Consider the following 12,649-nt stretch of genomic DNA (forward strand, 5'->3'; position numbering starts at 1 on the left):
ATTCACATTGTGTCATTTTTATTGAAACTTATTCATTTTAATATAGAAAACATTTTAAAGTGTTGTTTTAATTCTGTTTATTTATTCAAGTGCTTGTGGATACACGTTTTTTTTTGTTTTTCCATCTGGTGCGTACACGAATAAATCAGAAGGTTTTCCGACGCGTGAGCTTGCCGCATACAGTTGTCCATGTGAGAAGTACGGATTCTCCAAATCTAGTCTACACACTTGCAGCGATTGTCCTTGTGCTTTGCTGATGGTCATTGCAAAAGCGAGTCGCACCGGAAACTGTAAACGTTCAGTATTGGAAAGATTATGAGGGCCCTGGGGGGCCGATATTTAACAAATTATTCTATTTTTTTGCCAGAAACCTTCGTGGGAGTGCACTCAACAACTTTTAACAAATTAAAAAAAAAAAAAAAAAAATGTGTTTTGCCAGAAACCTTTGCGGGAGTGTACTCAACAACTTCCCAAAGTTTCATGCCGATTGGATGAATGGTGTAGTAATGCATAAAGGGCAAACAGACAGACAAACCTTCGTTTTTATATATATAGATGGCACTGAAGAAGACACTTTACCAAAATGCATGTGCCTGAAATACAGATTTGCAATGTTACCTCATGAGTGCCCCGTATTTCTGTAGCCTTAATGTGTAACGTGATTCCTTTCCGCTCGTCATGAAGGCACCTTTATTATTATTATTATTATTATTAAAGAGTTTTATATCGCGCCTGGTTACCCTTGGGCATCCCCGCGCTCATCCAGAGAGAGACGCTATAACACGAGACACCAGAATTAGGCAGGGAACAGATGAGTTTTTAAAAGTTTGCGGAAGTGTAAGAAGCTAGTTTCCGCGCGCAGGTACAGGGGAAGGGAGTTCCACAGGGTGGCCACGTTAATGGAGAATCTTCTGCCACCAGTTCTTGCCTTCCTTACCCTCGTAACCTGCAGCAGATGTTGATGGTCAGAGCGGAGGGAGCGGGGGGCCTTATAGGGTCGAACCATATCCCGCACCTGTTGTAATTTCGGCAGGAGCTGGGAGGACTTGTGTTGATCATGCACTTTTTTATTTTGAGAGGGAGAGTACCGGCACTTTTCAAGAAAAGTGCTCTACTTTTAATTGGCGAGTACCAGCACTTCTCAGAAACAAGCAGGTACTCTGGTAAAGAGTACCTGCACTTCTATTTTTCCATTTCAAGCATAATATATGCATAATTTGGTTTCACTTACCTGCGATATACTTACGTTTTTGTTGTAAAGGTATGCGTGGCAAAGGATATTCATGGAAAAGGATATGCAAGGTAATTGTATGCATGGTAAAGGCATATACATAATGTGGTTTCACGTACCTGCGATATACTTAAATGTTTGTTGTAAAGGTATGCATGGTAAAGGATGTGCATGGTAATGGCATGCGTGGTAAAAGCACATGCGTGGTTATGGACGCATGATAATGGCATGCGTGGTACCCTCAATACATCCATTTGAGAACATCATTGACTGTGGAACAGTAGAGGCTAGAGAGCAGCACTGATTGCAGATGCATTCAGAGCACACAGAACCCACTGTCATGTACACAAGGGACATAATGTTCATGATAGCCAGCATGGGTGCCCACATGTGTACTAGGGAGATTCTGAGATTTGGCACACTAACGCTTAAGACTTAGAGCATAGTTACAGCACTCCAAAACTACATTCACCTGTTGAGGGTTTGGGATACTAACAGAGGCCTTCTTTGCTGGGACAGTGTAGTGTATGTTCCAGGGAATGGTCGCTGCCCAATGGAGTATTTATTCTTCAGTATAATAGATTTCGTAGCAAAAAAACATAACCTGTAAAATATAAATATCAAAATCTAGACCTTACAAAAATCCTAAAACATTCGGTCTTCACCTAATCTCACTTTGAAGCCTTTAACCTTAGCTATGACTTAACTGAAGTTAAAAGTGTATTAACTCAGAGCTAGATTATGTGGCAAGGGAGTTTGGTTGGATTTAGGCTTGAAATACAGTTCACAATGTTTGAAGGAAGATATTTAGTTGAGGACAAGATTTTTGCTACCTATATTTTGAATTCAAGTTTTGCATAAGATATTTTTGAAGTCTGTGTTTTCCTATGCACCCAACTGTTTCAATGTCCCTTTCCCATTAATTCGACCTGTAAGCATTCCAACTGAGGGACATGAGTGTTTCCCATAACCAGTGTAATGTAAGGAGCCTGCTATATTGTGAAGGGGAGTCATTTGGAAGTAGCAGGCCTAGTCTGTACTAGTGAAATAATACCTGCTTGTGTCTTCTCTCTCAGGATCTGCAGGACTTTCACCCCCTCGGGTTTCCGGACACACCTGAAGCGGTGGCTGCTGTTGGGCTTTCTCTTGATCGTGCTTCTGCTGCTGGCCTTAAGTGCCACACTTCTGTGCCTTTGTGAGTACAAGTGCATCCTTACTTTAAAGGCAGTATGCCAGCATAGAGCTGGGTACCCTCTCGGGTGATTAGCTGCGCTATACAAATCAATCAATCAATCAATTAATCAATCATAACATTTGTAAAGCGCACTATTCACCCGTGAGGGTCTCAAGGTGCTGGGCGGAGGGGTCCTGTACTGTTTGAATAGCCAGGTCTTGAGTAGCCTCCTGAAGGTAAGTAGGTCCTGGGTCTGCTGTAGGAGGATGGGGAGGGTGTTCCAGGTTTTGGCGGAGAGGTGGGAGAACTATCTGACACCGGTGGTCGCTCTTACGATGCGGGGGACGGTGGCGAGGGCGAGGTCAGCGGAGCGGAGCGGAGCTGGCAGTTCGGGGTGTAGAGGGTTAGTCGTCTGTTGAGGTATGTCGGTCCGGTTTTGTGGAGTGCCTTGTGTGCCTGGGTGAGGATCTTGAAGGTGATCCTCTTGTTGACGGGAAGCCAGGCAGTGCAATCGACTGATTGATTGATTGGTAAGGAAACAAGACCACACTATGATCAATATAAGCTGGCCCCCTATAATGCATTGCTGGAGTGTCATACTTCTGTGCCTTTGTGAGTACAAGTGCATCCTTACTATATAAGCAGTATGCTGGCATAGAGCTGGGTACCCTCATGGGTGATTAGCTGCGCTATACAAATTGACTGATTGATTGATTGAAGCCACAAGACCACACTATGATCAATACAAGCCGACCCCAATAATTCATTGCACGAGTGGGGCACTGGTACAGAATACAGTCTAACATACAGGTATCATAGGCAGAACCACAAAAAATAAATCCTGAAGTACTCTAAACAGCAGGTACATTCTCTCACCCACTCAACAGTTGACTGGTGACAATATAAAATCAGCAACCGTGTGCACACAATCATGCGCATGCCCATTAGTAACATATTACAGAAAGGGCTTGCACTCTGTAGTCTCCATAAATATTTCCTAAGCCTCCACTGATATTCGCAAGTTCATCAAAAGTTATTCTTTCTCTGTGTCCTCTTCATAGACCTGCAGGTGTCCGCCCGCTTGGCACAGGATTCTGAAGAGCTTGATAAACTCCGAGCCAATGGTACCCGCTGCCTAAAGGAGCTGGAGTTGGAGCGGGCTGAGCTGGATGAGGCAGAACGCAACCGGTCATCCCTGGAGCAGGAGTGCCGGGAGCTGCAGGAGCAGACCCTTCCTGCCATGCTGACCAGCCATAAGCAATTCCAGATGGAGGTGGAGGTGGAGCGCGAGCAGAAGAAGCGCCTTCTGCAGCACTACGTCATGGTGAACGAAGAATGCAAGGACATGCGGGAAAACAACCTCTTCCTGTCCAAGAATAGCTCTCTCTATCGCGGCTGCAACAAGACCGTGGACCCTGAAGACCCTAGTAAGCTATGGGGACATATCTAAAGTTAAAGGGGTGGGTCCTCATTATGTGGACTAAGGGCAGAGGCCATCAGAGTTCCAGGAACACTTTTCTGGATACTAATCTGAAGGATTTGCACAGCACCAGATCTCTATGGACTTGCTTATCCTAGCCTGAATTTAAGGAATAGCCACTGTGATCCATTAAATAACTGCAACGTCTCTGTTGACATGTGAGTGTGGTGGCCACTATATTGTCTGACTGAAGAAAGAAAGGAGCAACCAAAGAAGGTGCAAAGGCAAAGCCAGAAACACATACGGTCAATATCCCTGTTGAAATATGACCATAGTGTCAAATCCAAAAATATTGCCTTGACACAATTAATAACTTCAAATCTATACTTACGTGTCGATATTTCGAGAGTTGAAATTCTAGTTCTGATATAGTTGTAGGTCGATGTCTCGGGAGTCGATTTTGTTGCATACAGCCCATTCCAGAGAACAAACAATCTTCAGTAGAGTGAGTACCGTAGATGCGAACTGACACTATTACACCATTTGCTACCACGTAGGAAAGTAGTTTTACAGGGCAATAACCAGACTCCAATTATAAGGGTAAACTCTGATATCTGTAGGCAGCAGGACTAACAAAAGTGCAGTTACAAGCACTTTGGGTCATATTTATGACAAAGTGGCGCAGGACAGCTAGCCCCCTTGCTGCACTGCACTTCTATGCGTCACTGGGAAAGGGCAGGAAGGAGCAGTATTTAAGGCATATGGTGCATTCCTGTCCTCCCCCCCTGCGCTGGCGCAATGGGCTGCCTAGCGCCAAAGCAGGCACCCTTGCACCATGCAAGGTTGCCAGTGTTGCATGCAGGATTGTTTTTGTGCAGGAATTGGCACCTTGCTGCACAAAAATAATCCTTAGAGACATATTCCTCTTATCTATGTGTGCTGCAGAATGTAGCACATATATAAAGAGGAATTAAAGTAGAGAAATGAAAATATTTCTCTACATTACACCTATCCTGGGGAGGCGTATCTTTTTGGCGCATTCCCAGGTGTGTCAGGTTTGGTAAATTTTAAAATGCGACAAAACCATGGGAGTTGCATGGGAATAACCACATAACGCCCATGGATCACCTCCCTTGCTCAGAGTAACGCAAAGCAGTGATTACCGATGCGTTGCATTACTTCATATTTTTGGAGCCATTCAAAGTTACGCAAAGTGGATTTGCGTTGCTTAAAAAATCAGACTTAGAGGTTTGCATCACACATGTATCACATTGTGTGGTGCAAGGAGTGCTTAATTTGAGGCAGTGGTTTCAGGTGCTCAGCACCAGCACTTAATTGTCAGCACTGCTGCCTCTGACAGTCTGCCACAAGGTGGCACTGTCTGGCTAATTTAGAGATGGCCAGAACAACAGTTAATAATTAACTCAATATAATACATTAAACATTAATATGACCTGCCACCAAAGCCATTCTTATAGCTTTGGGAGCCTGAAATAGTCTGAATTGTCACACTTGTAGGAGTGTGAATGTTAGTACTTGTGTTGTTACTGTCATTGGCAGCTCTGGCAGGGGCAATGTGTGGTGCAAAGTTCAGTGGCCTCCTGACGAGAGCCCTGGCACTTATTTTTGTGTAAATTAAGGTCTGGCTGCAAGCAGGACGTCAACCCCTCGTACATATGCCCCTTTGTTTTTATGTAAGAGATGGGCACAGCTGCTATCTGCTCACAACACCTCAAGGTTAGTCATAGGTGATAACTGCTACTAAATGCTGTAAACAAACATTATTAAAATGTCAACATCAGCAACAGTGTCCTCAATCCCTGTGCTGACTCAAAGAAGGGAAGGTGGCAAGCAGAGGATTGCAAATCCCTTTTCAGCTCGGCCAGGGTTGGGGCAGGAAGCTAACATTACAAGAAATCTACACAGGATGAAATCATAAGAAATACCTCAGGGTCCCCTAGGACTTTAATAGGCCAGAAGGGTGGTATCGAGTGCAGGAAAAAGACAGTTCTCCTTTCCCAGTCCCTTACCTCTAACAATCACCAACAAAAGGCATTCCAGAGTGTTTCTTTGTTTGATGATGTCTCATTGGGTTTTCAGATGTTTTGTGACATCATTCGCTCTGATGGTGGTTCTTTACATCAATAAACTTAAATCTGTTTCTGCAGTGCTTCAAATGGGCTGGTACTCATAGGTATTCCGTGCCTGCACTTTTTAAAATTGAATGGTAGAGTACCTGCACTTCTTAGTAGGGTTCTAATACTTTTCATAGTAGAGTACCTGCACTTCTGAGTATCAAACCAGTACTTTGAGATACTGAGTACCTACACTTTTATATTTACATTTCAATCACTGTGTTTATGAAACATGACAAAGATTCTTTGGAACTCAAACTGAAAGTGCTGCCATGGCATGCTCATTTCAAAACAGCCTGCCTCCTCCCCTTGGGGGGTACAAGTGTGAAGCACTGCTGCTTTTGCTACTGGGGGCCGATATTGCAGCAACACTGCAAAACCAGCCCCCGTGTCAAAACCATCCCCGCCGCTGCAAAACCCGCCCCCACCCTTCCAGCCTCTTGGGACACCGCCAGATGCCAGTTATGGCCAGTCCAGCCCTGAATACAGTAGTCACCCAGAATCTGAAATGTAAAAATTCCCTATAGGTCCAAGAACCCCGAAAGTCACGATGTAGTGAAGACAGCATCCTGCGTGCTTCACAGCCCTGAAATGATTACCAGATTCTTTAAAAGATAACTAGTTTGACTTTATTATTTACATTTCAGGTGGCAGGGACATGAAAGTTGAGTGCACGCCCAGTGGTGTGATCGAGGGACATCTTAAAGATTTGTGGGCCCCTGTTCGAACAGCTTTGATTTTATGATCCAGTTTGAGCTCTTTCAGACCTTCTTTAGCCAGGTCACTGACAGTGCATAGACACACTCCTCCAAATTCTAAATGTGTTTAGATCTAATATTCAGGGATAGTGATATGTGTTTTCTATATTGTGACACAGCAGCAGCAGCTCACCAATAGTACTGCAAATAAACTATGTGACACCATCTCATTTGTTATATGTGAGGCCCTGTTTTGATCTAAAAGAACTTTTTTTTAATGGATGTTGCATAAAACATGAACTCATTTTTCTGCAAAATGTCTTTAAATAGACTCTCATACATCACCCACATTAAAAATGAATTAAAGGAAAAGGGTACTTAAAACAATCGGTTTTAGAATTATTCAAGGTCACCAGGGCAACTCTCTGAGCAGAACAATGCTGGCTCTATCAGGGTGGCCCATTTAAGGATGGGGCCCTGGGCCAGAGACCACTTTGCCCATGCCTTAAAACGTCTCTGATGTGATCAGATTTTAGACTGACTGCATCCATTTGTGGTTGCTGTGGGCTTTGTATGAGGCATTGATATAGCAAATGATACCTCGCAGACAAGCAAAAGGCCCTTACAAGAACCAGCCTTTTGGGGAGGACTCCTTAAACTGTAGCATTGTGTTTGCTTATTTCCAAGCATCTCTTCAAGTCCTTTTGTTGCTTTTAGCCCTCTTTAATAGCTAAAGCTCCGGGGGTGCCATTGTACTCACAGCACAGTAAAGGCGAACATAAATCAAAACCTGGTCCAGAGTTTAGAGTAGCGCGAGCTTAGAGCTCGATGTCACGAGGTAGTGCGCTATATAAATATTTCTTAGATTACATGAATACTTTATTGTATTCTCTTGGAGGCAAGGGGATTCGCGAGGAGATGCTGTATGGGTTCTACTGTCGTCAATACCACGCTGAGCATTTTCTGTTAGTGTTTCTTTTTAATAGCTCTTTTTCTCCTGTGCTTCCCTTCCAGGTGGCAAGTGCATCTTCTGTCCAGAAGGTTGGGTCGTCTTTGGCCCCCGTTGCTACCTGTACTCGCCATTAGAGCAGAACTGGGAATCCAGTGAACGCAGCTGCCGCGAGCTGGATGGCCACTTAGCCATTATTCGCAGCCATGAGCACGTGGTGAGGGGAGCTGTGATGCACACCTGGGGAACGGGCTTTCAAGATGTAACACATACAAACTCCACTCTGCTGGGATGTGTTTATAAGAGGAAAAACACTCTGGCCCTTGCCTTAAGGCAACAGCAAGTCAGTTTGTGTATTTATAGGGCACACAGCAAGAAGAAAATTCCTGTTATGCCACTTGTGACGCAAAAATGCTAGCTGAGGGGTAAAGGTTTTGGCAGGCACAATGCAGCAGCAGTATCACATAAGCGCTGTTATACATTTCATTTTCTTAGGATTCAGTGAATTTGGTTACTATCAAATAACACACAAAATCTGAAGCATAACAAAACTGAATTTCGCCACAAGGACATCCGGTGCAGTTGTCACAACAACAAGCATATACCAGACAAAAGGAAGACCAGTGTGCAGACAGTCAGGCGTCAGCTAATTAAAATGTATGATTTCTAACAAATGTCTGGTAGGCCTCTATCCTGCAATGTGTAGGACATGGTCTTGGACGAAGTAATACAAAGGGGCATATGTACAAGCCCCTAACACCACCGGTGTCAAATTTTTTCACTTTTTGCACCATATTCACAAAGTGGCGTTAAGCACTTTTTATGGCTTAATGCAGCTTTGTAAATATGATACCCTTTCACGCAGGTATCTGCGTGAAAGTGGTGTGCAATGGGTGTTGCTGTGGGCATTCCACCCCAACACCCATTGTTTTTTTACGCTGCCCCAGGTTTACAAGGATGTGTAAATCCGTGGCAGCACCAAAAACCACGGCCATGCAAGAGCAGTCGTTAGAATGGCACACGAGGATAAATGCTTTTATTCCTCCTCGTTTTTGCTCTTTCTGTGAGCTGCATTCTGTAGCACACATAGAAGAGCAAAATGCCATGAATGATTTTTTATCTGCGGGAAGGTGTCCCTTCCTGCACATAAACAAACATCAAATAATGACGATTTGCTGCTTCTATGTGTTTTGCAGAGTGCAGCACACATAGAAGTAACAAATAGCCATTACTGATTGTTTTATGTGTAGGAAGGGACGCCTTCCTGCACATAAAACAATAATTCCCAGCAACACACGCACCCTTGCACTATGGTGCAAGGGTGCCTGCGTTGGCACAAGGCAGCTAATGATAGCTCTAGCGCTATGGAAAACACAGGGGTGTGCCCTGTTGTAGTAAATACGGGGCATCCCTGCATTTTGAAAATGTTAGAGCGTGGCACTGGCAAATTTGACACAGCTCCGCGCTCCGACAGTTTGTTGTGCATATGCCCCTAGATGAGAACTTCGACTTCTCAACACTGAGAGACAGAACTTGAGCTAGCTGCACTTTCTCCTTTCTACCACAGTAAGTTCATCAACAGCTCTTGTTACGGTATACCCTTCCTCCTATACACCTGTCTTTGTTTCTTCTGCTTCTCCCACAGAAGTTCCTGGCAGATCTGATCAGTTCTACTACCTGGGTTGGCCTTTCGGACAAGGACATAGAGAATGACTGGCGCTGGGTGGACGGAACTCCTTATAGTTCGACACCAAAGTAAGTGAGGATCCGAGCTATCTCAGATGTTGCTGCACCACACTCATCCACTCCACATTTATTCGTCTTGTAACACTACAGAAATCCTTATAAAACATTTAAACAGTGTCCCTTTCTTTCTTTTTTCTCTCTTTACTAGTCGGTGATGTCTGCAGTTGGTTAGTTGCCAGGGAGTCCTTTGCTCTCCCATGACATTTATTTTGCTCCTGCTTCTCCAACAACTTATCTGACCCCTCTTTCATGTTTCTCTCCAATACAGTTAAGGTTGCTTACTCTCTTGCCTTGACCTCTTTGCCTTTTTCCCAATCACTGTTAAACTAGACCCAGGTCTTTGATTGTAGGTCTGTCACTCTCCTTGTCACATTCTATCGCTTCTGTCATAATGTGGGTTGACTAGTAGAGCTCCCAGGCAAATTTGTTTGAGGAGTCTAGGGTCTCTGGCCCAATATTAAAATACTTCCCATCATGTTAATGTCTTTGAAAGGTTAGTTATGATAGAATAGAATCAGATAAGGAAGGCAGAGGATGGCATGTGACTTTCTCAACCACAGACCTACTAGTAATATAAGAGACTTAATTTCACCAAGAAACCACCCAATTTCCTACCAAACCTGTCTGCCTCTGTTTGTTACCAATCACCTTCAAAACAATTAATTGTATTACCTGTGACCAGAGTAGAATCATCTTTGCTATGTTGACATTAAGAGAGATAATCTTCATCAAATTGTGCAATTGTTACAATGAACCCTTGTAAAAACACATCTGAAGCCGCCAACATTCAATGATTTAGATAACCTGCATGTTCACCCAGAAGGAACTCTTGGCACTGGATAACAGATGTGTAGTCTTGATACTCATTTTATCAAATTATGGCAGGATGAAAATTGACTTGAGCTACAAGGATTTGAGCCTGTGATCATAAGGTTAAACATGGATGCTAGCAGAAAATGCAGGAATCCTCTAAGCCACCATACCTAGTGGATGTAAAGCCATCCCATAAGTTAACCAGAACCTTTTGAACTACACGTGCAACCCCAATGCACGGATGACCAGTCTCCTGATGACTCACAGATAGAAAAACCTAGTCAGTAAGAATCCAGTGCCCGAACAATCATCTTTATGAAGCCAACCTACAAATGACCCAACATGACCCAATGACTCAACAAGACCCAAATGACCCAATCCTCTTGAGACCAATTCACAAAGGGTTAATCCACTAATAAGATAAAACTATGAACGTTTTTAATAGGCACCTAACATCTGATGGATTTTCCTATAAAGCCAAACTCAAAGGACCCAATAGTAAAATGAGTTTTCCACATGCGGCTATCCATCAGCTGGTCTCTCCTGTTCCCACTCTGTTGGTACCCTGCCACTAAGGCCCTCATTATTGTAGGAAGGTGGCTACCTGACTATGGTTACCCCAGATTTTTTGCCTTGTGTTTAGCTGGTTTTCGACTTATTTGGCCTGGTTCCCTGCTAATCAGGGCCCCAGGCTATCTGCTCTCTCTGTAAAATGGATTCCATGTACCCTAGGTACATACCACAATTGGAAATGGACTCCTTGTCAGCCCCTGTACCATGCACTATAGGTGCTCAGGGCATGGGTGCCACCAAGGCCTACCAGGGGCTGAAGCATAGCTTTTGCCACCCCTGGCTGGTTCTTAAATTGACACAACTGGCTGATCACTCAGCTGGGGCAAGTGGGTGTAATCACCCCTTGCTTAGATATAGTATACCTATATCTAAACCTGTATCTGGACACATATATAGCCTGTAAGCCACTCCTATGGAAGGCCTCATCAATCCTGGAGGCAGAGTGCGTGGTTTTATGTGAGATGGAGCTCTGGCATGAGCTGAGCCTGTCTGCAGCTGTCGGGAACAACTCCCTAAGCTGATCCGGGATAATGCCATACCATATACTCTTAAGCGCCTTATAATCCTCGCGGTTATATAGCAACTTTGGTTTGGCTTTATCAAAACATGTCGTGTAAGGTGTCATACGAATTGGAATACTACCCCCTCGCCAGTTCTGGCGACGGGGGTAGCATTCCACCCTTCTAGAGGGAGAAGACATGTTACTTTACTGAAACGCGGTTGATTTAAAATGAGCCTCAGATCCACAAAATGGATGCCCCTGCCACAGACACGGGTCTGGCCTCCTGCTGCTGACCGAAACTCGGCAGAGGAGGCCTGGACAAAGAGTTTCCTGTCACAGGGCGGTGTCAAACCACCCCAGACAGGAGATAGTGGATTGGAGTAGGGAGGTTTCAAAGAAACCAGACACTGCCTGGGGAGCACAAGGCTGCCCCTTGCATAATCCGGCCAAACCGGTTCTGGGGCCTCCCAGCCCCTGTCCCAGCGCGGCCAGGATCAAAGGAGAGGGGTGTAACCACCCCCTTCCTGGGTCCCACCCATAGGAGGGGACCTAGCAGGATGTCCAACCCCCCAGATTCGAATAAGAGGGGGAGCAGTGCCAATGCAACTCAGATCATCCTGAAGAAACATAAGAAACGAATTCTGGACCCTTCGACTTTCTACACGACGTTAGAAGACTGAAGAATCTCCCTTGTGGTCAAGGAGTGACCACCCTGTGCAAACAGGTACCAACCAGCCCTCGACCCTTGCTTTGTTGCAGTTCCCGCCGGAACTCGAGCGACAGAGATCAACGAGATCAAGCTTGCCTGCCTTCTACCTGCCCGATCCACAGTCCATGCAGAGCTGAGACCAGTGGAGGCGACCGGAAGCGTGGGGCACGCCATCTTGAAAAGGCCACGAGACGCTGACCGTGCAGCCCACGAGTGATCCTCGAAGCTGTGCACCGGGGTTTGAGAAGCCCCAGCCCTGAGCTCCACTTGCACCAAAGCTCACCCCTCCACACTCGACGAGTGCTGCGTGGGGCCCTTCTGCTTGTGTGGGCTCGACGCGTTGGCCCGGTCACTTGCCAGCTGGCTTGTGGCCCCTGTGCCGACGAAACTTGAAATACGACTCGCTTTTCTGGTTGCTCCAGATCTGCACCAGCTCCTGTGAAAAGGAGCCCCCACTCTGACCCTCCTGGTTCGAGTGATAAGCAATCTCCCGGTTCCGCGTGGATTGCTTTTGCCAAGTGCTGTTTGCTGCAATCTTGAAGCAGACGGTGCTGACGGTGAGAGCCTACGTGGGACAGATCGTGACCCGCTCCTGGACGTAGCAGATGCCCCAGAGCCCACGTGACAGCGGAGAGAAGCCTATCGACAACCACCTGATTGCGCCCGACATTGCCTGGTTCCGTCCTGGTTCCACCCTGG

General features: G+C 45.4%; 1 protein-coding gene across 1 annotated transcript in view; it reads left to right on the forward strand.

The window, feature by feature from the left end:
• The window catches only part of LOC147706458 (uncharacterized), a 78,273-nt gene that overhangs the window by 50,474 nt on the left and 15,150 nt on the right, over positions 1 to 12,649 (forward strand). The window contains exons 2-5 of the mRNA XM_086929084.1: positions 2,308 to 2,426; positions 3,467 to 3,832; positions 7,673 to 7,824; positions 9,253 to 9,362. Of these exons, the coding sequence (XP_086785210.1) occupies positions 2,308 to 2,426; positions 3,467 to 3,832; positions 7,673 to 7,824; positions 9,253 to 9,362 (747 nt within the window). The remainder of the gene's footprint in view (positions 1 to 2,307; positions 2,427 to 3,466; positions 3,833 to 7,672; positions 7,825 to 9,252; positions 9,363 to 12,649) is intronic.

The sequence above is a fragment of the Lissotriton vulgaris genome, chromosome 7 (genome assembly GCF_964263255.1).
Source record: "Lissotriton vulgaris chromosome 7, aLisVul1.2, whole genome shotgun sequence".
In the NCBI taxonomy this organism is placed as follows: Eukaryota; Metazoa; Chordata; class Amphibia; order Caudata; family Salamandridae; genus Lissotriton; species Lissotriton vulgaris.